Below are 27,331 nucleotides of genomic sequence, written 5' to 3'. Positions count from 1 at the left end.
AAATTCAATAGAGGAGAAAATCTGCAAACAAATATGTACAAATAGAATAAATAGGAAATAATTAAAAGAGTGACGTCATTAGAATTAAGAGGTGTTGGGGAAAGACTTCCTGTAGGAGGTAAGAGTTTAGTTGGGACTTTAAAAAAATTGAAAGTACTCAGTAGTTGAAACAGAGAAGGGAGAACATTCCAGGCCTGGGGAACATCCAGAGTTAATGCCTGGAGCCAAGAGATGGAACAGCCAGGAAGCTAGTGTCACTGGATCAGAGAGCTTGTAAAGGGTAAGAAAACTGGAAAGGTAGGAAGGGGCTAGGTTATGAAGCACTTTGAATGAAGTATTAATGAATGTATTTGATGATGGAAGTGATCAAGAGCCACGGGACTTGAGTGAGGAGGGATTATGTTATGGTAGGACTTGTGCTTTAGGAAAATCACTTTGGTGATTGAGTAGGGGATGTATTCAAATGGGGAGAGACTATGGGTTCAGGCATACTCTATACAGGTTATTGCTGTAGCCCAGGCATGAAATAGTCTTGTCTGCTTCAGGGGAGAAAAGGGGGCACAGAAGCAGGAAATAAAATATTATAGAGAAAATGAGACAGTTTAGCTAGAATGTGGAATTTTTGAGGGCAGTATTATCAAATCTGTCTGGAAAGATGACTGGTATAATTATAGTATAATTTTAAATGACAGTTTTTATTTTATGCTTGTGGTAATAGAGGAACACTGAAACTTCTTGAGCAAGGAGTAACATGGGGTAGACAACCATTGGAGGAGATGGATTGGAAAGAAGAGATACTGGTGACAGGGAGAAAGTTAAGAGACTATTGCATTGGGCAAGATGATGGAGGCTGATATAGTGGGGTGACTATGTGAGTAAAGGTTAGTAGGTAGAGTGGGAGGAGAGAGATAGGCAAATCAAGTCATAGAGACAATTCCACAAGATTCAGAAATCATTTGAGTATGCAGGGTTAGAGAGGGGAAAATCCAGATTAACTCCAATGTCATAATTAAACAACTGGAAGTATGATGGTACCTTCACAAGGAATAGGGAAGTTAATGAAGAAATTATTTTTGGAGGAAATATACTGAGTTATATTTTAGTGATACCATGTTTTAGATGCCTAAGGAATATAAGAAGAGATGCATACCTGGTAATCAGTCATATGTCACTAGTTGTGTTTATAAGAAAAATGAAAGTAGGACATGTAAATTTGGGGCTGGGTATCATTGATATGGAGAGGATAATTAAACACAGTGGAACTGATGGGATCATCAAAGGAGAGAGTATAGAGAAAAAAAAGTAGAGGACTAAGGATTAAACCCTTGGAATTATATCCACAAATAAGAGTGGACATGTGGTTGATGATCTAGTAAAAAAAAAAAAAAAAAAAAAAGAGGAGCCATACCTCTACTGGGCTTTTATCCCAAAGAGATTGTAAAAAAAGGGAATAGGACTCACATATACAAATATGTTTGTAGCAAGTCTTTTTGTAGTGTCAAGAAACAGGAAACTGAGTGGATGCCCAAAAGTTGAAGAATGACAGGTAAGTTATGGTATATGAATGTTATGGAATTTTATTATTCTGTAAGAAATGACCAGCAGGATGATTTCAGAAAGGCCTGGAGAGACTTACATGAACTGATGCTGAGTGAAATGAGCAGAACCAAGAGAATATCACACACAGCCACAATAATATTATGTGATAATGAATTGTGATGAACATGGCTCTTTTTAACGATGAGGTGATTCAGGCTAATTCCAGTGGACTCATGATGGAGAGCGTCATCTGCACCCAGAGAGAGAACTGTGAGGACTGAGTGTGGATCACAACATAGTATTTGCACTTTTTTATTGTTGTTTACTTTTTTTCTTTCTCATTTTTTTTCCTTTTTGACCTGATTTTTTTTGTGCAGCATGATAAATGTAGAAATGTATATAGAAGAATTGCACATGGTTAACATATTAGATTACTTGCTGTCTAGGGGAAGGGATGGCAGGGAAACAGGGAGAAAACTTGGAACACAGGGTTTTGCAAGGATGAATGTTGAAAACTGTCTTTATATGTTTTTGAAAATAAAAAGTTATTATTTAAAAAAAGACTGAGAAGTGGCCAGACAGGTCAGAGAAATACCAGGAAGTAGTAGCCAAGAAGGAGTGAATGACCAATAGTGTCATGTTAGAGAGGGGTCAAGAAGAAGGACTGAAAAAAGGTCATTGCTTATAGGAATTAAGAGATTTTTGGTGACTTTGGAGAGCTCAGCTCAGATGAGCTCAGGTCATCAGAAACCATCTGAAAATGATGGGTTGAACATCATCATCTAAGGTATAGAGGGTTAGAGCTGATCCAATATCAAGTACAGTATGAAGGACTTTGATCTGTGTTGAAGGAAAATTTAATCATAGTGTAGTATCAAAGTATAAAATTTCAGATTCTTGGCTAAAACTAAACTTTGATGAGGTGTCAATAATTATTGATTATCCCAAAACATGGACATTCTCTGTTAATGAAGATACTTTTTTTTTTTAAGATGCATCCCAAAACCTCAAGTTTGCCTGACTACTTTTGATAAATTTGGGTGCAACCAGTATGAATGTGTGCCTCGACAACTCCACTGTGATCAGATTCGGGATCCTGTTTGTGACACAGACAATGTAGAACACAACAACCTCTGTACTTTATACCAAAGAGGAAAAAATGTATCTTACAAAGGCCCATGTCAGGTACAATTGTGATTTTTCTTTCTCATTTTTTTTCCTTTTTGACCTGATTTTTTTTGTGCAGCATGATAAATGTAGAAATGTATATAGAAGAATTGCACATGGTTAACATATTAGATTACTTGCTGTCTAGGGGAAGGGATGGCAGGGAAACAGGGAGAAAACTTGGAACACAGGGTTTTGCAAGGATGAATGTTGAAAACTGTCTTTATATGTTTTTGAAAATAAAAAGTTATTATTTAAAAAAAGACTGAGAAGTGGCCAGACAGGTCAGAGAAATACCAGGAAGTAGTAGCCAAGAAGGAGTGAATGACCAATAGTGTCATGTTAGAGAGGGGTCAAGAAGAAGGACTGAAAAAAGGTCATTGCTTATAGGAATTAAGAGATTTTTGGTGACTTTGGAGAGCTCAGCTCAGATGAGCTCAGGTCATCAGAAACCATCTGAAAATGATGGGTTGAACATCATCATCTAAGGTATAGAGGGTTAGAGCTGATCCAATATCAAGTACAGTATGAAGGACTTTGATCTGTGTTGAAGGAAAATTTAATCATAGTGTAGTATCAAAGTATAAAATTTCAGATTCTTGGCTAAAACTAAACTTTGATGAGGTGTCAATAATTATTGATTATCCCAAAACATGGACATTCTCTGTTAATGAAGATACTTTTTTTTTTTAAGATGCATCCCAAAACCTCAAGTTTGCCTGACTACTTTTGATAAATTTGGGTGCAACCAGTATGAATGTGTGCCTCGACAACTCCACTGTGATCAGATTCGGGATCCTGTTTGTGACACAGACAATGTAGAACACAACAACCTCTGTACTTTATACCAAAGAGGAAAAAATGTATCTTACAAAGGCCCATGTCAGGTACAATTGTGATTTTTCTTTTTAAATTTTTTTCTTTTTTAATTACTTTTCTAATAAATATACAAATGATTTCTAAGAATGAAATAAATGTATGCTTTTTGGAAATACAAGTAGGAGTACATATACTTGGGAACATCTATCAAATTTTTGAATTGTTGAGTTAATTAACTCCATTGTGCTCATTAGGGAGTAGTCAGTTAGGTGGGAACTACAACTTAGGCTCTGGTCAATGTAGTACATCAGTGATGAAAACACCAGGGGCACTTCCAAAAATAGTGCTTTCTTCATTAAGAGTCATTCATATCTGAAGGGATAAAAGATTCTTTTCTTTAGACTCTGATTTTGACATTTAAGTGCATCGATTTGAAATCAGTATCTATTCCTTTATTCCCTTCTGAAGTCATCACTTGACATTCAGCCAGATATTTGGAAAGCAAGTAATACTTTTTTACAGTGTAAGGAATCCTAGGACAGAAATTATGAAATAAGCAAGCAAATTACAGGTAAATATATTAGTTGTAGAATCTTAACTTTGGCCATTTAAAAATATTTCTCTTCTCAGTTCCACTTTCTTTGAAACTCTGAAATTAATTTTTCAGGTTTCAATCACTGAGAAAGATAAGATCCTTCCTTTCTAGCATTAATTACATTTCACAAAATCAGATTCAAAAGGTTGACCTCCCCCTCCAAACCAGTTAATACTCACCAGTGTTAGTTCTTTCTTAGATTATAGGTGGCACAGAGTCTTTTCCAGAACCCCAGACTGAATCTTTATACAGCTTAGTCTTCCAATTCTGAGTGATTGAATTTGTGTTTTCTTCTTGTTTTGCAGTCTTTTCTCCTTTCTTTTCCTCATGGTTCTTCTTAATTATGATTTTCACTTTATGAGGATTAAATGATATATTAGATTGTGACCCCCCTCCCCAGAACCTGAGTCTACCTTGCCACCAGAGTTCTCTTCTGTGCTGGATCCTTTGTCCCATATGTTTGCAATTATAGAGCAATTACATTTAAGTAAGATCGAACCCATACATATTTGAGGAAGTTTATCACACTTAGATTCATTTTATAAATGTACACCTCAAACTTATAATACCTATAAAATAACTGAACTGAATATTGCTTTGTTTTTTGACAAAATAATTCTATTTATTGTGCAAAAAGAAAAATAACTATATTATGCTACCATCTAAGATTCAGGCACACAGTTTTATTATATTAAATAGCTAGAGCTCTTTTCTTAATCTTTATAGTTTTAATACACAAAATTTTGACTCTTCTAAATAAATCACAATGACCTGGAAAGATTTGTGAAAGCAGTCCAATTCAGCTGCTTAAGCAAGCTTCCTTTCTGCTGTTGTTCTAATTACTGCATGTGATTGTTGGTCCTGTTTTAATATTAAAGTATCTTGAAGTGGTTTTGAAGATTAAAACTAAAATGAAAGTACCAAACCATTGAAATGTTTCTTCTGCTCCATATGTAAAAAAGATATATTTTTCCAATCGTTTTATTCTCAGCAGATTATATTATCCTATCGATTGTATGATATTTATTTGTGACACTTTGAAATTAAAATCTTAATAGTAAAAGTATGGGATCATAGAATTTAGAGTTGGAAGGGTAGAGATTATCTCTTGAATTCAATTTCAACATTTTACATTGCCAGAGATCACCAGATTTTGAATCCACATAATGGAATCACCAAATTTCACACTAGATTTTCTAGTCCAGCCCACACCCATGCAAGAATATTCTTTATAACATCCCCCAACTGATAATTAGCGACTAGTCATTTTACTCAAAAGCAACATTTTTTTTCAAAAGTATGTTTCAAGTATATAAGAATTAGATATATTTCTATTTTGAGACCTTTATGAAAAAGATATCTATCAATCCACTTGGAAATGTTTAGATGAAGCCATTCTTGAGGTAAAAAAAAATTAGATGATGGCAGTTTAATTTTATTGTCAATAATTGTATTAAAATTCACCAGGCTGGAATTTATTTTGTGTTTACAATTGTAAAATGCTAAACATTTTATTTTATTTGTTGGTTGTGTCTATCCTATGAGGCAGGATAAGGATAAGGAAACTGAATACTAAAAAGAGTGACTTACCAAACATTATACAACTAGTTAAATGGCACTTGTAGAACTAGGACCCAGGTTTTCTGACTCTATATATGTTACAGAGGCACTGGAATTCTTTTACCTCCCTTTATGTATTTAAGTCATTACATAATCATAAAATATAATTTTATATCAGTTTCATTCTTAGCTCTAGAATAGAGCTACCTTAAAACTGGATTCCATGGTTCATAATGACAGAATAGGCTTTTTAATTATTAGTTATTAAAAATATGCATATAGACATATCTAACAACAATACATTGGAACATTTTTGATTTGCTCATATTATTGTGTAACTGATAAAATCAGCAGAAATACCCAAATGCAATAAATAGAACTTTGTACATAATTTTATTAGTTACAATTATAATTTACATCAGTTATAGATAAATTTATCAGTTCACAGTAGATGAACCTATATTAACAGAGCCAGAAGATAGTAAGAAAGTAATCTTCCCTGAATGGCCCAAGTGGCTATTGTCTGGCTCACTGATAAAATGTAGACTCTCTCTGGAATTTGGCTCTGTGCTTTTTATTTTCCCATTAGAAATAGAAAATTCCCTTAGGATACTATTGGTGCAGAAAAGTTTCCATATAATTAACGTTAAGTGTAAATTTTTTTTTTTCTTTAAGCCTTTCTGCAAATCAGCAAAACCTGTTTGTGGACACAATGGTGAAACCTACAGTAATGTATGTGCTGCCTACTCTGATCGGGTAGCAGTGGACTACTCTGGACCTTGTCAGGCTGTAGGAGCTCTCTCAGAATACAGCTCTTTCACAGAATGTGCTGCAGTCCAATGTCCTCCTCTCCCAGCAACTGGATGTAAACCAGTCATCTCACCTGGTAGGTTTGTAAAGATTCATGTATGTTGGTTATTGTCAGCTTAAAGTCCAGATTTTATTTCTTGCACTATTGCAACAAGTCCTATGAACCAGATCTTTAAAATTGTATTTCTTTTCTTTTATTCTTAATGCAACAGCTCATATCATAGGTAAAGCTTATATTTCCAGCCCCACAAAGGTATCTCTGTACAGCCTCACATAGAGGCTGATTATTTACCCAAATGTTTTCAGTTTCCTTTATTTTCATTGGTTTCTATTGTACAGGTGCGTGTTGCCCATTGTGTGCAGGGATGTTAAGAGTTTTATTTGACAAGGAAAAGTTGGATACAATTGCTAAGGTAAAAACATAATAAAGAAAATATAAATTTTTAGAATTTATAATCGTTTTAAAACAAATTTGTAAACTCCTTTAATAATTAGGATTTTAGATTTTATAATTTAGAAAAGTAAACCTTTCCAGCAACATTTAAGCCAAGGACATTAGATACCATCCAGGCCAGCTGCCTCACCTTACAAAAATGCAGTTCTGTTATTAATAATTTGCTCTTTCCTAAACCATATTTGTTGTGAATGAAAAGACAAAATAGTAATGAGTAATTTTATTATCTCTGTCAGCGTTAAGCTTTAACAGCTCAGGGTATACAGTAGCTAAGACATTGTTAAGATGTGTCTCTGCTTATAACAATGATTCCAGACTAATTTATTTGACTTGTGATTAGACTCACTAGGAGGAGCTGTTAATCTATCAAAAAAGTTAATATTGAGAGTATTAACACAAAGCAAAGTTTGTCACTTTGACATAAGAGAGTAGCATCTCCTGAAGACTGCAACATTTAATGACTACACCACCATTCTAAGAACCGGAGTCTTAATTATTGGCTAATACTTGACAGTGCACATATAAGTCATACAATATGGAGAGATGAGAGATAGCTGTGGAAGTAGGTGGACAGAGAACCCTCCTTGGAGTCAGAAAGAGTTGGTCCAAATCTAGTCTCTGGCACATTGTGACTTTGGACAGGGTAGTACTATTTCAGTGTCTCAAGCAATCCACTTCAGCTAGAAGGTGCAAACTAATTGTTCCTCCTCCACTAGACTATAAGCTTCTTGAGAGCAGGAATTGTCTTTTGTCTTTCTTTGTATCCTCAGTGCTTAACATAGTGCGTGTTGCTTAATATAGTTGCTTAATAAATGTTTCTTGATTGACTGATCTAAATAAGCAGAAAAACTTTCTACAATGAGATTTCTCAACAATGATGAAATTACAGAATGGAGAGAGAATGAAAATTAATAAAGATTTATTAAGTGTGCTAAGTAATAGGGATACAAAAACAATAAAGGACAACTTCTCTTTTCAAGGAGCTTAAAATCTAATTGGAGAGAAACATACAAATAGCTATGTACAGACAAGCAAAATACAGTATTACTTGGAAATAATTAATAGTGGGAAAGCACTGTAATTAAGAGGGAGAAAGAAAGGCTTCCTTAAAAAGTGAAACTTGAAGGAAACCAGCAAAGGAAGCCAGAAGCAGAGATGAGGAGGGAAAGCATTTCATGCTCATGCCCCATGAGGGAAAGTCAGGAAAAAAAGTGTCCCAAGTAGAGATATGGACTATCTTCCTCAAAGAATAGAAAAGAGGCCTATGTCACTGGATGGAGGAGTGCATGGTGGGATATAAGGTGAAAGAAGACTGAAAAAGGAGGGCCAGATTATAAAGGACTTTTAATTCCAAAAAAGAAGATTTTTTTAAAAATCTAATCCAGGGAGGTGTTGGCATTTACTGGAGTTTATTGAGTTAGAGGTAGTGGGGAAAGGGCAGGGTGATTTGTACTTGAGGAAGATCATTTTCACAGGTAAAGACATTCTTTCAAATTTAAAGATCACTCTACCTAAGATGATTGCTATGTGGGAAAACTAATATGCACAAAAAAAGAATGCTGCAAGCCAGAATCCTGATAGTTAGTTGGATGTTCATGACTAAAATACTTAACTTCTCAGTTTCCTCATCTGCAAAATGAGACCAGTAAGAAATAGTTTTGTTACCTATTTCAGGGATATTATAAAGAGGCACTGTACAAATACAGATTATTTTACAAGTATGACCAGAAAGGTTGATGTGTATCTTTTCCATGCAAACTTCATACATAAATACTTTCCCTATGATATATGGTCATAGCCACTATTTACATAGGCATTAATTATACCTCATATGTTTCACAGTTAGCCTAATGCCTTCGCTCAAAAAAATCCATGTCCTTTGGTTAGATGCTGGAATATAGTGGAGTAAATCATTCTAGTTAAGCTCCTTCAAGTCCAAAGAGTCTAGATATATTTTTTCTCCTCACAACCCAAAGCACCCCAAAAAAAATACCTGTGGAATCAATCCATTTCTTCATTGTAAACCATTCCCCACATAAGTCTTCTACCGCATATACAATTTTTCCCCAGTTATATATCATCCCACTTTTTACCAGTATGACTCCAGAATAAGAACCCAAATGCGGGTGTACTTATGCTCATACCCATGGGTTTTGAATAAAATACAGTTTTTATATGAGGCTATTATATCTTCATGTATCCCTAGATCAGAAAAATTTCTTTCAAAGAAATTATCTTTGATAGAAGATTTCTCCTTCCTAATTCAAAGGATTGTCCATATAGAGAAGGGCATCCTAATACAAGTAGCTGGGCGATAACATTTGGAGTTTAGTTACCATCAGGATCTCATTGTAACATAGTTTGAACTTGTAAACTAATGAAATGTAATTTTGTGCATGAACCAGTATTGCAGGTAATTAAAATATGTCTATTTCTAGGTAACAACCAAAAAACCCATAACTGTTCTGGAAATACTTGAGAAAATTCGCTTGCACATTTCAGTTCCACAGTGTGATGTATTTGGCTACTTAAGCATTGAATCAGAAATAGTGATCCTGATCATTCCTGTTGATCATTATCCAAAAGCACTACAGGTAAGATATAGCATTGAGTTGTAATGAAATACACATTGCTAAACTTTTGTTTACATTTTTAATTTGACATTATAATTTACATTTTAATTGGTAATTAAGTCTCAAATAAATTAACTGATGATAAAGTGGCAAAAAAGGTGTCATTGTAATTTTCAGACAATCTATAAAATTTCACTATTGATTAGTTTTTGGAGAACTCTGTTCAATGACCAATGAATATGAAAGGAATTCAATCATATCTATACTGACATTTCCCTTATAAATTGAATCAGAATACAGATTGCATCCCAGTAGAAGGGTGATTTAAAACTCATCCAGCTATGTCTGTATACCATGAATATTTCCATGAAGAACAATTTAAATAGTTGATAGAGTACTGAAAAACCACTGCACATTGTCATGAGAGCTACCAATGTGAGACTCATTTTAGGATCAGCAGTCTAGTCATATTATTTTCTAATTAAAGTCAAAACCAGTACCAAATGAAAAGGAAATATAAATGAATTAAGAAGGCACTATACATCTGTAAACCAGTCCATTTGAGCAATTGATTCTGAAAATGAGACATGGATAAAAATAAAGATTGGTTCTTCTAACTATTTCTTAGAAAAATTTTAAACAGTAAAAAAAAAACACTTGACCTAATTGGAAAGTAAGAAGAGCTCAGAAATCATAGCCAGCCCTAACTTGTCAAACACACACAAACTTCATTGGTACACAAGCTATGTACAAATTCATATGCAAAGCATTGTAAAGGAGAAAAGTAATAGACAAATCAGGTGATACTACTCCACAAAACAGTGAAAAGCAGTGATATGAAACTGAAAACACTGACAAATAGATGTGAAATAAAGCAGGTTTTTCAGTCTTTCCATAGCAAGCTGTTTTTATCAGTGATATAAGAATGTCAACTATTATTACTAGTACTTTTATCTCATGTGCTTCTCATCTCATTTGATTCTCTTAACAATTCTGTGACTAATGACTATTCCTAGCACATTCAGATGCTTAATACTATCCTATCAAATATTGATTATAAAGTAGAAAAAATACTGAAAACAAATTTGAGAATTCTTCAACTCAACTAAATTAAATACATAAGGAAATATGTGCTTGAGGCACATCTGTGCTTTAAAGACATTCAGATCAATTTTCAAGGTTTCTTAATGAGAGGGAAGTTACAAAGGAGTGGAAAAGATGATTTTTTAAAAAGTTATTATGATTAGAAAAATCTAAGAAGATAACAGGTTTGCTTTCTCATTTCTATGAAATTTTGAAAATTGTCTGCACATATATCAAGGATATACTTGTTTAATACATAAAAAGGAAATAGATTTATGCAGATGATTGTTTGAAAAGTGAACTAAAAGTATTTATTAAATGTTGAGTCACAAACACTAAAGCAACTCAGTACCTGTCCTCAGGAAAACTTCTTAAACAGATACACAGAATAAGGAGTGGTAGTTAAAAAGGAGTGTTTTGATTTGAAAAGTCATTGGAATAGTGAGAGGAGCCATAGGACAGATGACTAAAAACACACCCTTTCCAGCTACATTGTTGTAATTACGATTCCATAATTAGAAGGAAGAAGCAGTCAGGCAGCAACAAGGTCTAGTGGTCTCAAGAATGCCATGGCAGGCACAGCAGATGACAAGAAAAAGGCTAAAGGAGAATAATTCTCTAAAGTATTCAAGATCAGCATAATCTGAAAACTTTGGGGAATTGGCTATACAAATTGTATATTAATATACTCTATGATGTGTATATTGATAAATGTGGGATTCAGAAAAAAAAACATGGGAAAGCTTTATAATGAAGAATAAAATTAAAAAAAAAAACAAACAATGCACACAAATACTGTCATTATGTATGTGAAAAAAGGCAACTCAACTCTAATTAGTTGTCATGAGTAATCTCTGCCTGGATAACAAATAATACCTCTTTTTCTCAGATAAGTGAGTGATCCATGGTTTTAGTTTCTTTAATACATATATCTTATATAAGTTTTGCAGATACACACATTGAGCTGGGCCCAAAGAGGAAGAAGTTATGTTATATCAGAGGTGACCCATTCAAATAAGTCCTGCAAAACTCCTGATGTGAGAGCAAATTAGGTTAAAATGTAATTGGGATATGCTTAACAAAATAAAAATACAACATTGTTGTTCAGTTCTTTCCAACTCTTTGTGACCCCGTGGACCATAGCACACCAGGCCCTTTTATCCTCCACTATCTCTTGAAATCTTTTGAAGCTCATGTTCTTTGTTTGCATGACACTATCTCACCTTTTGCTGTCCTCTTCTGGGTACTACTAGATTTATTATCAATATGGACATGGAAACTGTGACACTTTCTACGTTCTAGCAGAAATTCCTTTAATTAAGGATGTTGTTGGTGCTTCTGTTCAATAATGCCTCACATGCTAATTGGAATATAACTTTGAAAGATCAATATGATATGATCCTGTATAGTTCTTGACATACTTCTGATTGATAAATTGATTCTCTATCTCCAGGCTATGCAGTTGATATTTATTCAGAGTATGGGATCACAATGCTAGTTAATTCTGTTGCCATGGCAGCTACCAACAAAGCTATTAGAGAACATAGACTTCTTCATTATGGGTCCCCCTATACTATTACATTTGATTCAGGTACCTATTTTTTTATGAAGATCTATTAGGCTTACTATCACATTCCCTGGGTTTTGCATTTTTTGTGTCATCCTTAGCTAACTGGCATCATTGAATGCAAGATTAAACTTTTTAAATGGCACCATCATCATACTCCTAATTATTAGGGTCAAGTATGGCACTTCCAGAGACTATGTCTTGGATAAATTGCCATTCCAAGAAGGGCAAGGGTTTACAACTCCAGCAGTTTCTTGGATCAAGAATCCTCAATAAGGAAACTTTTGAAGATAGTCCTTTCCAGTTAATCTTCTCCAGTCCTCTTTCCATTATTTATGTAGAATTACTAGGGACTTGAGATTTCTACTTTATCTGAAGAGTTTTTATATAACTTCTAGAAGAAATAGTTCAGGTTCCTCTTACCTGGCAGTTTTCTTTTCTCTAGGACAAATCAATAATGCTTTTCTAAAAGGATTTAGAACCAAGGGTTCGAATTGTTGGAAGGTACTTTTCTTTTTACAGAATAGGAATAGTGAAATTGCTTATAATCCTGTAGAACAGGAATTCACTTGGAAAAAAGGAATCTTTTAACTGATTAATCTTGAGTTCTTAGGAATCTTTTATCTTCCCCCCACAGAAGGAGGTAATCTCTGAGTACAGACCTCTAAAGGGGCCAAAATTGGTAACATCCTCTTGATAGGGTTTCCATGGAGGGAAGGTTTTGACCAATGAGCCAAAGGACACTTGCATGAATAGGAATTTTAATGCCCTCCTGTTGTAGGATAATCTGTGTGCCAGACACCAATTAACCTCTTAATTTCCTAATGCAGATGACCCAGATCTATAAAGGGGAGTTCTTGCCAACATCCTAAATGTCTTAGTCTCTACTGTGGACCTGAAAGTCCTGGTGTTGCATTTGGCCATCATGGTTATTTTAACATAACTCTTACTCTGAATTGTACCCTGACATCCCAACTATATAAATTATACTTTTAAGAAGATTGTATTATGTTTTTATTATTTGTATTAAGCTCTTCAATGTTGATTTTGCTAAAATCATTTAAAGATTATTTTAGTGGTAAAAGATTTCTTAGAAAATTTTCAAGACCTAGCCACCAAGGAAGTGGGATATAATAAGAGTGATATCCATTTTATGATGGGCTGGGTTACCTTCCCTTTTAGAGAAGATTATTTATGCAGTTATCATTGGTTTGGCTTCCTTGTTAACCTGAGACCTAAAAGACCCCAGCCTATGGGATGTTGGAATAAGAGTTTTTATTAAGAGTTCTCCTTACTTTTCAGTAACATCTTTCTGACTTAGAATGTGTCATACAGTAATTTTGTTATATTTTATAATCCATCAGCTTCTCATTGTATATTGACCTTGAACTTGAATCATTGGAGTGAAGTGAATTTAGCCTTATCCAGAATGTGCATGTTTCCAAACATAGCAGGATCAATTTAAAATTTCTCTGATCCAGTGTGATTGTACTTTTTGATGATTTTTTTCCTTCCTTTCTCCCAGATCGAAGCTTGCAATAAAGAAGCAGAAAAGATTGAGTCATTGATCAATTCTGATAGCCCAACTCTGGCATCACATGTTCCACTTTCAGCACTTATCATCTCCCGGGTGCAAGTTTCAAGTAGCCTTCCATCCACTAGCACAAAAACTCTGCCTCTCTATTGTCCTTTTTTCTTCAGCCTTGTATTTGCCTTATTAGTTTTGCACGGCACATAGCTGCTTACACAACATGCAAAACAAATTCTCTATATTTTGTTTCTTTTTTGTAAAAGACTTTCAGGACTGATGGTCTTTATTATGGCAATCACCAAGTAAAAGCACATGTCACTTCAATAATTCACCACACAGTATTTTTAAGTTATATTTTTCATTAGCAAATCTTCTACATTTTTTATATTTATGAGATAGAAAATGGGATTTCCAAATAACAACTTTAAAAGTAGATCTTTGACATTGCATTGCTACATAAACTTGATCTGAAATTTGTTTAGAAATGTGCTCTACCATTGGGAAAATCAGTCTGTCTGGTGAATGAGATGCTGTTACCCATCTTAAAGATGTTTTTCGTAGTTTGTTTTTTTTTGTTTGATTTGGGGGGAGTGTTTTTTTTTTTTTTGTTTGTTTGTTTGTTTTGCGCTTTGCTTTATAAAAGGATTCACTTCTAGGGAGGATTCCTTGCTGGGTTCCTTTAATAGGAACATTCCCCCAGTGTTTTTCAGTATTTGTTTACATATCAGTTACTTGAATCAGAAGCTTAGATACAAAGAAATATAGTACTAATAAAGTCACTGCCAACTAACTCAGTATCAGAAAAAGAGAATATATTTCTGAAATGATCAGGTTAAATCAGTGGAAATGTGTGACTAAAAAATTCAATTGATACTTACAGAGGTATACAAAAACATATCTGTTTAATAAGTTATCCTTCTTTAGTTAAGTGCTTCATTATATCCTATAGCTAGGTATGTCACTGACATGTTTTTGACTTTTGTGAAAGGGAAAAATCCTCTGAAATACATAAAAAGTAATAATTTTTAAGCAATAAAGCATCCTATCTTACGCAATTTCTTATGATTCAAACCTAATTTGGATGGGAACAGTCAACTGAACCAACAAGGTTTTTAAACGTCAGTCTTATAACAAATTGCTGCTACTTAAATAATTGCCAAAAAGTGAAGTAATTGTTTGTGTAAATAATATGTGATCATTATATTCCTTATATTTTATTATGAAAAAAATAATAGCCATGTTTTTAAAATGACAATCATAAGTGTTTATCCGGTACTTTTTTCCATGAAGATGCATTCTGTCTTTATAGTATATCCACTGTAGATATTATGTATTATGCCTTATTCCTTGTTGCAAAATTTTTTTACATTTGTTTATATATATATATATATATATATATACACACACACACATATCTATGTATAGATGCTATTCTAAATATTAAGATGTTTTGCATGTTGTTTATTGAATTTTATACTTTATATATGTTTAAATATTTGAAATAAACAATACAATTTAATACTTATTTTATGCACCTGAATTTAGAATCCACATGAAGTATTTTTTTCAGTATTAGCCAACTTTTGAAGAATATATGGACATAATTATTTTTTGCCAAAATGATGTTTAAAGTAGGCACTTTGAAAGTATCCATATGCTAATGTAGCATGCTTATAACACTTGCTTTTTGTCTGTATAAAAGTCTTCAATGCAATGTACCGGGCACCTCTTCTATTTTAATAAAAACAATTTTTATTTTCTCATGTGTCTTCTGTAAATTATTGAAATCTAAAGAATTAAAATAATGGAAACAGTCTGAAGTGAGCAAAAAGTATTTTTCCCTGGAGGAAAAGGTCCTCATGCCCTTGTAATCATAGTTTTTGGAAACTGCCCTGTTTCTGATTAGATGAATTTGGATTAAGTAGCTGATTTAGGAAATAATATTTCAACATTTCCTCCAGGGAAGCTATGCCCAAGCCTTTCAAGGAGGAGAACTGAGAGAAGAATGTGGGAGGAAACCATTTGGCCTCTAACCTCAGTTTCTGGTTATAAAATTCCTTGACACATAAATGCTCAATAAATTCTTGTTGATTGAAACTAATTAACTCTGACCCTATTCAATACCTCTAGTCTTTTTTAATTTGTTAAAGAATGTGTCTGAGCATGGGAGAAAGCACCTCAGGGAAGTAGACTAGCTTAAACTTTGGTTCACTACTCTGTTCTTTTTACCAACTCAGAGGCTAGGAAAGTTCTTCCCTATATTTCGTTGTACTGACTGTTCTTGCTGCATGCAGCCTAACCTTTAACCATCTTGCCAAAACTTTAGTTTATCTTTCTTTGGGTTTCCAGAGAAGTTAAAGAGCCTCTGGAAGTTGTTGGACTTCTATGCCTGATTTCTTCCTGTGCCTGATTCTTCATGTTCATGTAAAAATGGGATATTTAACCTGAAAATTAGTTAAGCTCCAGGTTATAGCTTGATTATCAATTTCCTGTCTGATGAAATTTAGGGTATGTCCCCAGACTGAGGAGGGACGTTCAAATGGGAAGAGATATATGCATTAAGTATTCTATAGTAACATAGAAAAGGAGTGATAGTGAAGATGAGCCTAAGAAGGAAGAAGCAAGTAAGCTAGATTTGATTTGAAGGTTCAGGGCTTTGGGGAGGAAGGCCTAGAGCATCAAAGAATGAAGGGTATAGTATTCTTGTTCTACCAGGCCCAGATTTAAATCTCCTAATGCCCACCTTGAGGACCCAAAGGCACTAAGTAACCTTCGAATAAATAAATTGTCATTGGGTATTTTTGAAACAAAATAAAGGATATTGTTTCCTTTATACTGAAATTTTCTCATATAAATATTATTTTATATTTGAGCAAAATTGTCATTAGCGTCATCTTTAGTTTACTGGTTTCTCTACTACTCCTTTTGTCTTTAGTTTTACAATTCTCAAAACTCTATTTTTACTCTCTAGTACTATCTAGAATCATTACTATTAATAAGCCTTTGTTTGCTCTCCTTCCCGATGTCCTCTCCAATTGAACAAAAAGCCAGGGGGGAAGGGGAACCCCTTTTACAAATATGTATAATAGTACAAAGCAAATTCCCACATTGGTCCTATTCAAAGGTGTTCTACATCTTGTGTCTCCTTGGAAGGCATGCTTCTATTCTGGTCCTCTGGAATTGTGGGTCATCATTGTCATCTCAACCTTCTAGAGCAGGCTCTAAAAGTCAAATCTACCCTCCGACATAGATGAACAGGTAGAAGGAAATCACACTCAGTCATTCTCGTTACTCTCACCAGCTCTCTGGCCTATTTTTATCATGTAAATTAAAGGGGTTAGACTCTAGCTACGGCCAAGGATCTGAGCCCAATTTCTGCAGAGCACAATAACCTTTGATAATTATGGATCATAAGTCTGTCAATCATTATTTGGCAATGCTCTGGCGCCCCTTTGTGGCGGTATAACGGAAGGAAATTAAAAGGAATCTGAGCAGAAGCTTGGGGCCTTAAGGGATAGAAATTGGCAAATGTTTACACTTAATACACAGGTTTCCTTTGGCTGGAGATTGAGAAAACCAAAAGGGACAAGCCACCGGGGCCTTCTTCCTTAATCAAAGCATGTAGAAAGAAATCGCTTTAGGAAACATCGCCATGAATCCCGAAGAAGACCCCAGCAATGAGAAAGGGAGTAAGAACTTGGAGAGATCCACAAGGCCCTCCACGGACAAGCCAGCGAAGGTTTGGGACCAAAGGCAGGAGAGCAACGGGGAAGTGTTCGAGCCTCCAAAGCGGTGCGTGGGTATGGGCCGGGAGATAAAAGCCGCTGATTCGGAAACACTGGATTTGTCTGAAGAAGATTTCAGGATCCAGAGCAGCGAGACCCTCTTCCAGGTGCTCCAGGACTATGACAAGGACCGGAATGTGAGGTTGAGACAAGGAAGATGGGATGAGATCTTCCCATCCCCAAATGCCCCAAAGCGGGAAAAGATCCAGGAGCCAGTCGATTTCCAGGGCAAGGTGAGGCTGAGTGATTCGGACCTCGAGCTCCTGGAAGAAGCGGCCCTCCCGAAGCCGACGCCCCACAGGAAGAGCAGCATATATAAGCTCAAGGCCGAGACCTTGTTCAAACTGGCGGAGAGTTTCAAGAACGTGAAACTGGACGTCGAGGAGGGCAAGTCCAAACGATCCTTCAAGAGAGGGCGCCGCAAGCGCACCTGCGTCAAGAAGCGCTTGTCCTCCCACGACCGCGAAGGAAGGCCCTCCCAGAGCCTCGACGCCAAGGACAAGGGCATGTGGCCCTCTCACTACGAGGACAACGGCAACGACGACAGCGACGAAGGCCCGTCGGCCGGGAGTAGCTGGAGAGGGGCGTCCAGTAAGGGCGAGAGCCTCAAGCCTTTGCCCGTCAGCCCCAAGAAAGGCTCCCGGCGCGTCTCCGGGCCCAGTTCCCACGGCGCCTCCGGGTCTGGCTCCCAGGGAAGCTCCCGGCCCAGCTCCAGTTCCCGGCCCAGCTCCCGGCCCAGCTCCCGGCCCAGCTCCCGGCCCAGCTCCGGCTCCCAGGGCACCTCCGGGCCCGGCCCCCACGGCGCCTCCGGGTCTGGCTCCCAGGGAAGCTCCCGACCCAGCTCCAGCTCTCAGGGAAGATCCCAGCCCGGTTCCTACAGCGGCTCCGGCTCCGGCGCCTACGGCGGCTCCAGCTCCGGCGCCTACGGCGGCTCCGGCTCCGGCTCCCAGGGAAAATCCCGGCCCAGTTCTCACGGTGGATGTCGGCCCGACTCCCATCCCCCAAGCTTTGACTTGGACAGCTCAGAGTGGCCGTCCTCCTTCAGCTACTTCTCCCCACCCTCGAGTTCTTGGATGAGCCCTCGTGTCTGCCACGATATGCAGGAAGTGCTGGCGGCTCAGGAGAAAAGAGGCCAGAAGAAAGAGGCGTACTGCGACACTGGTGAGTGCCAGCCTGGCCATTGGCCCACTCACCCTGGCGAGCCCGCAGCGTGGGCCTTCTTTCCTTGCCTCCCTCCTTCCTTTCCTTTCTGCTTCTTTCCTTCTTCCTTCCTTCCCTTCCTCCTAACTTCCCTCCCACTCTCTTTTCCACCTTCCCCCTTTTATCCTTCCTTCCTTCCTTCTCTTCTTTCTGCCTTTCCTCCTTCCCCCTTTCTTCCTTTTTTCCCTCTATTTTCCTCCCCTTTTCCTTCCTTCCAGTCATCCTTTCTTTCCTCCTTCCTACCTTTCCTCTTTCCATCCCTTCCTTAGAATTTCCTTCTCTCATTCCTTTCTTCTCTATTTCCTCTTTCTTCCCTCCCTCCCTACTTTCCTGTTCCTTTCCTCCCTCTTTCCCTCTCTCCTTCCTTTCCTCTTTCCTTTCTTCTTCCTTCATTCTCTTCTTTCTTTCTTTCCTCCTTCCATCCATCCAGTAAAGATTTAATATTGTTAAATCATATGATAATAATAATAGCCTTTTTATAACATTTAAACTTTGCAAAATATTTTGCATATATTACTTCTTTTTATCTTCACCGTAATCCCTTGAGATAGATGTGGATAAAACTTGCAAGAAGAGTTTTCACACAGGGACATCATTTTAAGGAACTTTCAGTCTAGTATTCTTGATATAGAAACAAGATATTTGCATTCTAGCAAATAGGCACTTAATTTTATGGATTGATATATAAAACAAATTAGTAGATCTATATTGATGTATAATACAAATTAGTAGAAAAGTAGTTTGAAAAATTTTTTGTTTTAACCAGTCTGTTTTCTCATTCTCCCACCCCAACAAATATTGAAAACATGCAAACAAAACCCATTATACACATATATAGTCAAAGTAAATTCCCAAGTGATCATACTCCACACCTCCCATATTGTCTACCCCAAAAATTAAAAAGTGCATTCAATCTACATCCAAGCTCCACCAGTACTTTATCTGGATATGTATAGTACTTTTCATCAGAAGTCCTTTTTTGGATCATTGTATTGCTGAAGTTATTCACAATGTTTTCTTCTTTATGTTCATTTCATTTTCTTTCAGTTCATGTAAGTCCAGATTTCTCTGACAGCATCCTACTCATTATTTCTCATAGCTATCACAATCATTTACAACTTCTTCAGTCATTCTCCACTTGATAGATATCCCCTCAGTTTCCAATTCTTTGCCACCACTAAAAGAGCTGCTGTAAACATTTTTGTATATATAGGTTCTTTTCCCTTTTTTTTTTTTTTATCTTTTGGGGATAAAGATCTAGTAGTGATATTGCTTGGTCAAGTGTTATCCATGGTTTTATTACCCTTTGGGCATATTTACAAATTGTTCTGAATGGTTGAATCGATATACTACTTTGCCAATGGTGCATTGCTGTTTTAATTTTCTCTCATTCCCTTCAACATTTGTCATTTTGCTTTTCTGTCATATTTGCCTATCTGATAGGTATGTGGTGGTAACTCAGAGTTGTTTTAATTTGCATTTCTTAGAGTATTTTTTCATATGACTCTAGATAGCATTGATTGCTTTGTACAAAAACTGCTCGTTCATAAATTTGGATCATTTATTAATTGAAGAATGGCTTTTATTTCTATAAATTTTGGCTCAGTTCTCTATATATTTGGGAAATGAGGACTTTATTAGAGAAACTAGCTGTAAATTTTTTCCTAAAGTAATGCTTACAATGTATTTCTTTCCATCTTATGTTTTCCATTTATCCTACTCTTTCCTTTCACCCTGTCCATTCTCAAAACTGTTTTGCTTCTGATTTTTATCTCCCTACAGTCTGCCTTTCCTTTTTGTCAGCCTCACCCCACATCTCAAATCTTCTCATCTTGCTATTCTCTGTGGTAAATTGACTTCTATACCCAATTAAGTGTATATATCATTCCCTCTTTGGGCTCATTATGATGAGACTAAGTTTCACATGCTCCCTTCCTCTGTCTTCCCCTCCACTGTAAAATACCTTTTGAACCTCTGTTATGACAGCCAATTTACTCTATTTTACCTTTCCCTTCTCCCAATTTATTCTTCTCTCTCACCCCTTAATTTAATTTAATCATTAAATAACTATCCTATCATATTCAATTCAAAACTATTTTCTGTATCCTTCTGACTACCATAATAATGAGAAAGGTTTTAGAAGTTACAAATATCATTTTCCCATGTAGAAAAGGAAACAATTTTCTCTTATTGAACCTGTAATGATATCTCTTTCCTAATTACCTTTTTATGCTTCTTTTGAGTCTTGTATTTGGAATTGATATTTTCTATTCAGCTCTAGTAAAGTCCTCTATTTCATTAAATATCTCTTTCCCCCCTGAAGATTATACTTAATTTTGCTGAGTAAGTGATTCTTAGTTGTAATCCTGACTCTTTTGCCCTTCAAAATATCAGAAACCTTGAGCCTTTGATGTAGACACTGCTAAATTTTGTGTTATCCTGACTGTGGCTCCATGATACTTAGATTGTTTCTTTCTGGCTGCTTGCAATATTTTCTCCTTGACCTAGGAGCACTAAAATTAGCTATGATATTCCTGCAAGTTTTCCTTTTTGCAATCTTTTTCAGGAGATAGATTTTTTCAATGTCTGTTTTACCCTGCAGTTATAGAATATCATGGCTTTTCCTTGAAAATTTCTTGAAAAATGAAATCTGGGTCTTTTTTTTTCCATCCTAGCTTTCAGGTAGTCCAATTTTTTTTAATTATCTCTTCTGATTCTATTTTCCAAGTCAGTTCTTTTTCCAATGAAATAGTTTACATTTCATTTACTTAATTTTATTTGATTGATTCTTAATATCTCATCATTAGCTTTTACTTGCTCAATTCTGATTTTTTTAAAAAAAATTTATTAAAGCTTCTTATTTTTGAAACATATGTATGAATAGTTTTCAACATTCACCCTTGCAAAAACCTTGTGTTCCAAATTTTTTCCCTCCCTTCTCCCTGTCCCCTCCTCTAAACAGCAAGTAATCCAATGTGTTAAACATGTGCATCAATTTTAATTTTTAAGGAATTATTTTCTTCAGTAAGCTTTTGTACCTCTTTTTCCAGTTGGCCAATTCTACTTTTTAGAGGGTTCTTTTCTTCATTGAATTTTTATATATATTTTGCCAGTTAGCCAATTTTGCTTTTCAAGGTTTTCTCCTCTTCAGTGGATTTTTGTGCCTATGACCTATTCTGTTTTATAAGAAGTTGTTTTCTTTAATTTTTTTTGTGCTGCCTTTACCAAGTTATTGACTCTTTGTTCATTTTTTTCCTTGCATCATTCTCATTTCTCTTCCCAATTTTTCCTCTACCTCTCTCGCTTGATTTTTTAAATCCTTTAAAAGTTCTTGAGCTTTTTTTTTGTTTGTTCTTCCATGGTTTGAGGCCCATTCATATTTTTTCTTTGAGGCTTTGGCTGTAGGAATTTTGACTTCCAAATGTATTTTTTGATCTTCCTGTCATCGTAGTAGAATCCTTTTTTGTTATTTGTTCATTTTTTCAGCCTATTTCCTTAATTTTAACACTATGCTAAAGTAGAAGTCCACTTGAAGAGTAGAGGGCCCAAGCTTCAAGATTTTTGTGCAGTTCTTTTCAGAAATAATTCTAGGGATCCATAAGTTTTCATTTCTTCCAAGGTGGTATGATCTAGAGAGAGATATGTTTACTGCTCTTCTGTACTGTATTGTACCCTGTATTATATATTCTGTTCTGTGAGCAACCACAAGCATGCTCTTCCACTTTGGAACTATGACCAGCTCTAGAGTACTGTTATTCTTCTGACCCTGGGACCAAGACAGAGCACTATGACCAAATCTTAGTATGTGCAATGCAACAAAATCCTGTGTCCTGTACCAGTGAAAGGGCTGTAATTTCTTTCTGACATTTGTATGATTCCCTTACTATCTGTAACTATATGTGGCCTTAGAGGTCCAGAAACTGCCATTGATTCAGTCACTTTCAAAGCCTGGTTGGGAATGGTCTGTATACAGCCAGTGTTGGACTAAGCTCCTCTCTCACTCTGGTGCAACAGACTTTTCCTGCCTACCTTCTAAGTTGTCTTGGGCTAGAAAATTATTTCACTCTATCCTTTTGTGGGTTCTACTATTCAAGAATTTGTTTAAAGCCATCATTTAAAGGTATTTGGAAGGGTTTGGGGGAGAGCTCAGGTGAGTCCCTGACGTTTCTCTACCATTTTGACTCAGGCTCCTGGATTTTGTTTTGTTTAGAACAAATCCTTCCTTTAATCTACCTTCCTAATGAATGGATGCCCATCAATTGGAGAATGGCTGGGTAAATTGTGGTATATGAATGTTATGGAATATTATTGTTCTGTAAGAAATGACCAGCAGGATGAATACAGAGAGGACTGGCGAGACTTACATGAACTGATGCTAAGTGAAATGAGCAGAACCAGGGGATCATTATACACTTCGACAACGATATTGTATGAGGACATATTTTGATGGAAGTGGATTTCTTTGACAAAGAGACCTAACTGAGTTTCAATTGATAAATGACGGACAGAAGCAGCTACACCCAAAGAAGCTACACTGGGAAACGAATGTGAACTATCTGCATTTTTGTTTTTCTTCCCGGGTTATTTTTACCTTCTGAATCCAATTCTCCCTGTGCAACAAGAGAACTGTTCGGTTCTGCAAACATATATTGTATCTAGGATATACTGCAACATATCTAACATATATAAAACTGCTTGCCATCTAGGGGAGGGGGTGGCGGGAGGGAGGGGAAAAATCGGAACAGAAACGAGTGCAAGGGATAATCTTGTAAAAAATTACCCTGGCATGGATTCTATCAATATAAAGTAATTATTAAATAAAATTTTTTTTAAAAAGAGAGAAAAAAAAATCTACCTTCCTTCTAATTTGCTATACTTTCCTCTTCTCTTTATTTCCTATTTTCCTGTTAATTAAATATTTTTTCAGCTCCATGTATATATGTGTATATTTCCTTCTTATCAGTTAAGAAGAGAGTGAATTTCAAATATCAGCCTTTTGCCCCACTTTCTTTTCCTTGTTTATACAAATATCATCTTGTACACTGATTAAGATGTTTTGAAATAGAACCTCTAGTCTCTATTTTTTGGTCATGGTGTTCAGGTAGTTCAAGAATTCTTAAATTTCTTCTTGCCCCATTTTCTATGTTAGATGTTTTTACTAGGAAAAAGCTTTACCTTCTCTTCTTTTTGTAAATTTTTGTTTCCCCCAGTCACATGTAAAAACTGTTTTGCGTTGTTTTTTGTTTTTTGGTTATACACATACATTTCTTTTTTCTTTACATATGTCTTTATAAATAGTGTGGGGAGAGAAAAATAAGAACAAAAGGGAAAAACCATAAAAAAAAAAAAGAAAAAGAAGTGAACATAGCATGTTATATTCAGTCTCCATAATTCTCTAACTGGATGTGAATGGTATTTTCCATCCAAAGTTTATTGGGATTATCTTGGATCACTGAACTGCTGAGAAGAACCAAGTCTGTCATAGTTGATCATCACATAATCATGCTGTTGTGTAAATGTTATCCTGGTTCTGCTTGTTTCACTCACCCTTCGTTCATGTAAATTTTTCCAGGCTTTTCTAAAATCAGCCTGTTCATTATTCTAATTCTTTTAATTTCTTTTTCTTATTGCTAAAGCCAACATTTCTAGTACAATAGTGAATAATAGTGGCATCCTTGTTTCACCCCTGATCTTATTAGGAATGTGTCTAACTTTTCCCCATTATAAATAATGCTTGTTGATGGTTTTAGATAGATACTACTTATTATTTTAAGGAAAGCACCCTTTATTGCTATGTTCTCTAGTGTTTTTAATAGGAATGGGTGCTGTATTTTGGCAAAAGCCTTTTCTGCAACTATTGAGATTTTCATATTATTTCTGTTAGTTTTGTTATTAATGTGATCAATTATGCCAATAGTTTTACTTATATTGAACCAGTCCTACTTTCTTGGTATAAATCCCACATAGTCATAGTGTCTTATCTTGCTGATAAGTTGTAATCTCTTTACTGATATTTTATTTAAAAGTTTTGCATCAATATTCATTAGAAAGATTGGTCTGTGATTTTCTTTCTGTGTTGGCTCTTCCTGGTTTAGGTAATCAGCACCATATTTGAGTTATGTAAGGAATTTGGCAGAACTTCTCCTTTGTCTGTTTTTTTTTTTTAATAGCTTATATAGTATTGGAATTAATTGTTCTTTAAATGTAAAAATTCACTTGTAAATCCATCTAGTCCTGGAGATTTTTTCTTAGGGAGATCCCTGGTGACTAGTTCCTTTTTTTTTTTCCTAAAATGGGGTCATTTAAATAATTTATTTCTTCTTTTGTAAATCTGGCCAATTTTATAAATATTCATCCATTTCAATTAATTGTCAGATTTGTTGGCATACACTTGGGCAAAATAGCTCCTAATTAGTGCTTTAACTTTTTTCTTCACATATATAACTTCATCCCTTTCATTTTTTTGATGCTGGTAATTTGGTTTTTTTCTTAACTTTTAAAAATCAAATTAACCAAAGCTTTGTCTATTTTGCTATTTTTAAAAATAAAACCAACTCTTATTTTTATTAGTTCAATAGTTTTCTTACTTTAATTTTATTAGTCTCTCCTTTGATTTTCAAAATTCTTAATTTGGTATTTAATTGAGGGTTTTTTAATTTGTTTTTTTTTTTTTTTTAGCGAAACTTTCATACCCAATTCATCAATCTCTTCTTTTTCTATTTTATTCATGTAAATTATGATTTGTTGTTTGACCCACTCATTCTTTACAATCATACTATTTAATCTAATTGGTTTTTAGTCTCTCTTTCCCTGGCCCTTTATTGAATGTAATTTTTATTGCATCATGATCTGAACAGGAAGCATTTACTACTTTTAGTTTTTTGCAGATTTGTGTTTTTTGTGATTTGATTGTGAGATTTTTATGTCCTAATATTAATAAGTTTTTGTGTAGGTGCCATGTACTGCTGAAAAAAAAAGGTATATTCCTTTTTATCATTCAATATTCTTCAGATGTCTATCTGAAGATATTATTAACCTCCATATCTCTTGTTTATTTTATGTTTTGATTTATTTATTAGATATTATTTTTTAGATATTATATTCTGAGAGGGGGAGGTTGAGGTTCCCTACTAGTATAGTTTTGCTATTTTTTTCTGTAACTGGCTTGACTTCTCTAAGCATTTGGTGCACTTACGTTTATTATCCATAACACTTCATTGTCTGTGGTACCTTTTAACAAAATGTAGTTTCCTTTCTTATCTCTTTTTAATTAGATCTATTTTTGCTTTTGCTTTATCTAGATTAGAATTGCTGCCCCTGCTTTTTTTTGCATCAGCTGAAGCCTAACAAATTCTACTCCAGCCTTTTACTTGTATCCTGTCTGTTTTTCTCTGTATCAACTGTGTTTCTTGTAAATGATGTTTTGTAGGATTCTGGTTTTTAATCCACTCTTCTTTCTCCTTCCATTTTATGGGAGAGTTCATCCCATTTACATTCATAGTTATGATTACCAGTTGTACATTTCCTTCCATCCTATTTTCTCCCCTGTATACACTTTTGTTCTACCTTGTCCTTTTCTACCCTTTCTACTCCTTAGTGTAGTGATTTGTTTCTAACCTACCTCCCCTTTAATCTGCTCTCCCTTCTATCTTGCCCCAACTTTTTCTTTCTCCTTCCCCTCCCTACTTTCTCATAGGGTAAAAGAAATTTCTATATCCAACTGAGAGATTTGAGCCAAATCTAATGACATTAAGCTTCATACAATGCTCATTCCCCTTCCTTCTTTCCCTTTATTGTAATAGGTCTTTTGTGCCTCTTCATGTGATCTGATTTATTCCATTTGGCTCCCCTTTTCCTTTCATCCAAGTACAATACTTTTTCCATCCATTATTGTCTTTTTCTTTGATATAATCACATAAGAATCAGTTTATTTCCACACCCTCTATGTTTACCTCATCTACCTGCCCCAATAAAAGATACAGTTTTTAAGAATAACAGTTATCCAAAAAAAAAAAATTACAATCATCATTTTCCCATTTATTGATGTAAACAGTTTAACCTTTAAAATGTTTTATTTTTCTTTCCTGTTTACCATTCTATGCTTTTCTTGAATCCTGTATTTGAAAATCAAATTTTCTGATTAATTCTAGTCTGCTGGACTCTGATACTGTAAGCCTTTTAGAAAACTATATTGCTTCAAAATGGTAAAAATTTAAGTTCTCCATGAGTCTGGGTTTCCCCTCTCTGCAGGTTGGGCTAGAGCAGGAAATTAGACCCTTCTTTGAATCTCAGATCTGAGCCACACAGCATTGCTGTTGGTTTCTGAACTTTTTCCTTTCTGGATACATGGCCAGGGATCCCTCTAAGCTGTATGCAGGTCCTCTCTACTTCACCCTGAATTTTTGACCCAGAATGAATAGTAAGTGACAGAACGGCTTGTTAGCACCTATACCCAGTAGCAGTGCTCCTGTGAGAATATGGGACTACTTTAGTGAGAGTCCGGGATCTCCTTTTGTACTGATGTATTTGCTCTCTCTGAGCACTGGAGTACTTTACCAGGAAGGTGCACCTGTCCCTACCCTGTCCTCAATATCTGTGGACTTTTCTGTTTTCCTATGCTGACTTGGGCCTGACAGAAGACCCTCTGT

General features: G+C 35.4%; 1 protein-coding gene across 2 annotated transcripts in view; it reads left to right on the top strand.

Annotated features, from left to right (window-relative positions):
* The window catches only part of RECK (reversion inducing cysteine rich protein with kazal motifs), a 74,611-nt gene extending 59,153 nt beyond the window's left edge, over window positions 1-15,458 (top strand). The window contains exons 17-21 of one of the 2 annotated variants that reach the window (XM_051996316.1): window positions 3,401-3,593; window positions 6,356-6,566; window positions 6,830-6,903; window positions 9,383-9,538; window positions 13,693-15,458. In XM_051996316.1, the coding sequence (XP_051852276.1) occupies window positions 3,401-3,593; window positions 6,356-6,566; window positions 6,830-6,903; window positions 9,383-9,538; window positions 13,693-13,905 (847 nt within the window). In that variant the 3' untranslated portion in view covers window positions 13,906-15,458. Of the gene's footprint in view, window positions 1-2,531; window positions 2,725-3,400; window positions 3,594-6,355; window positions 6,567-6,829; window positions 6,904-9,382; window positions 9,539-13,692 lie in introns of both variants that reach the window. The other variant, XM_051996306.1, reaches the window with a different exon arrangement.
* Window positions 15,459-27,331: the final 11,873 nt, after the last annotated feature.

Source organism: Antechinus flavipes, chromosome 1 (assembly GCF_016432865.1).
Source record: "Antechinus flavipes isolate AdamAnt ecotype Samford, QLD, Australia chromosome 1, AdamAnt_v2, whole genome shotgun sequence".
NCBI classification, from domain to species: Eukaryota; Metazoa; Chordata; class Mammalia; order Dasyuromorphia; family Dasyuridae; genus Antechinus; species Antechinus flavipes.
The sequence above is the reverse complement of the archived record's forward strand: the minus strand, read 5'-3'. Positions and strand labels throughout refer to the sequence as shown.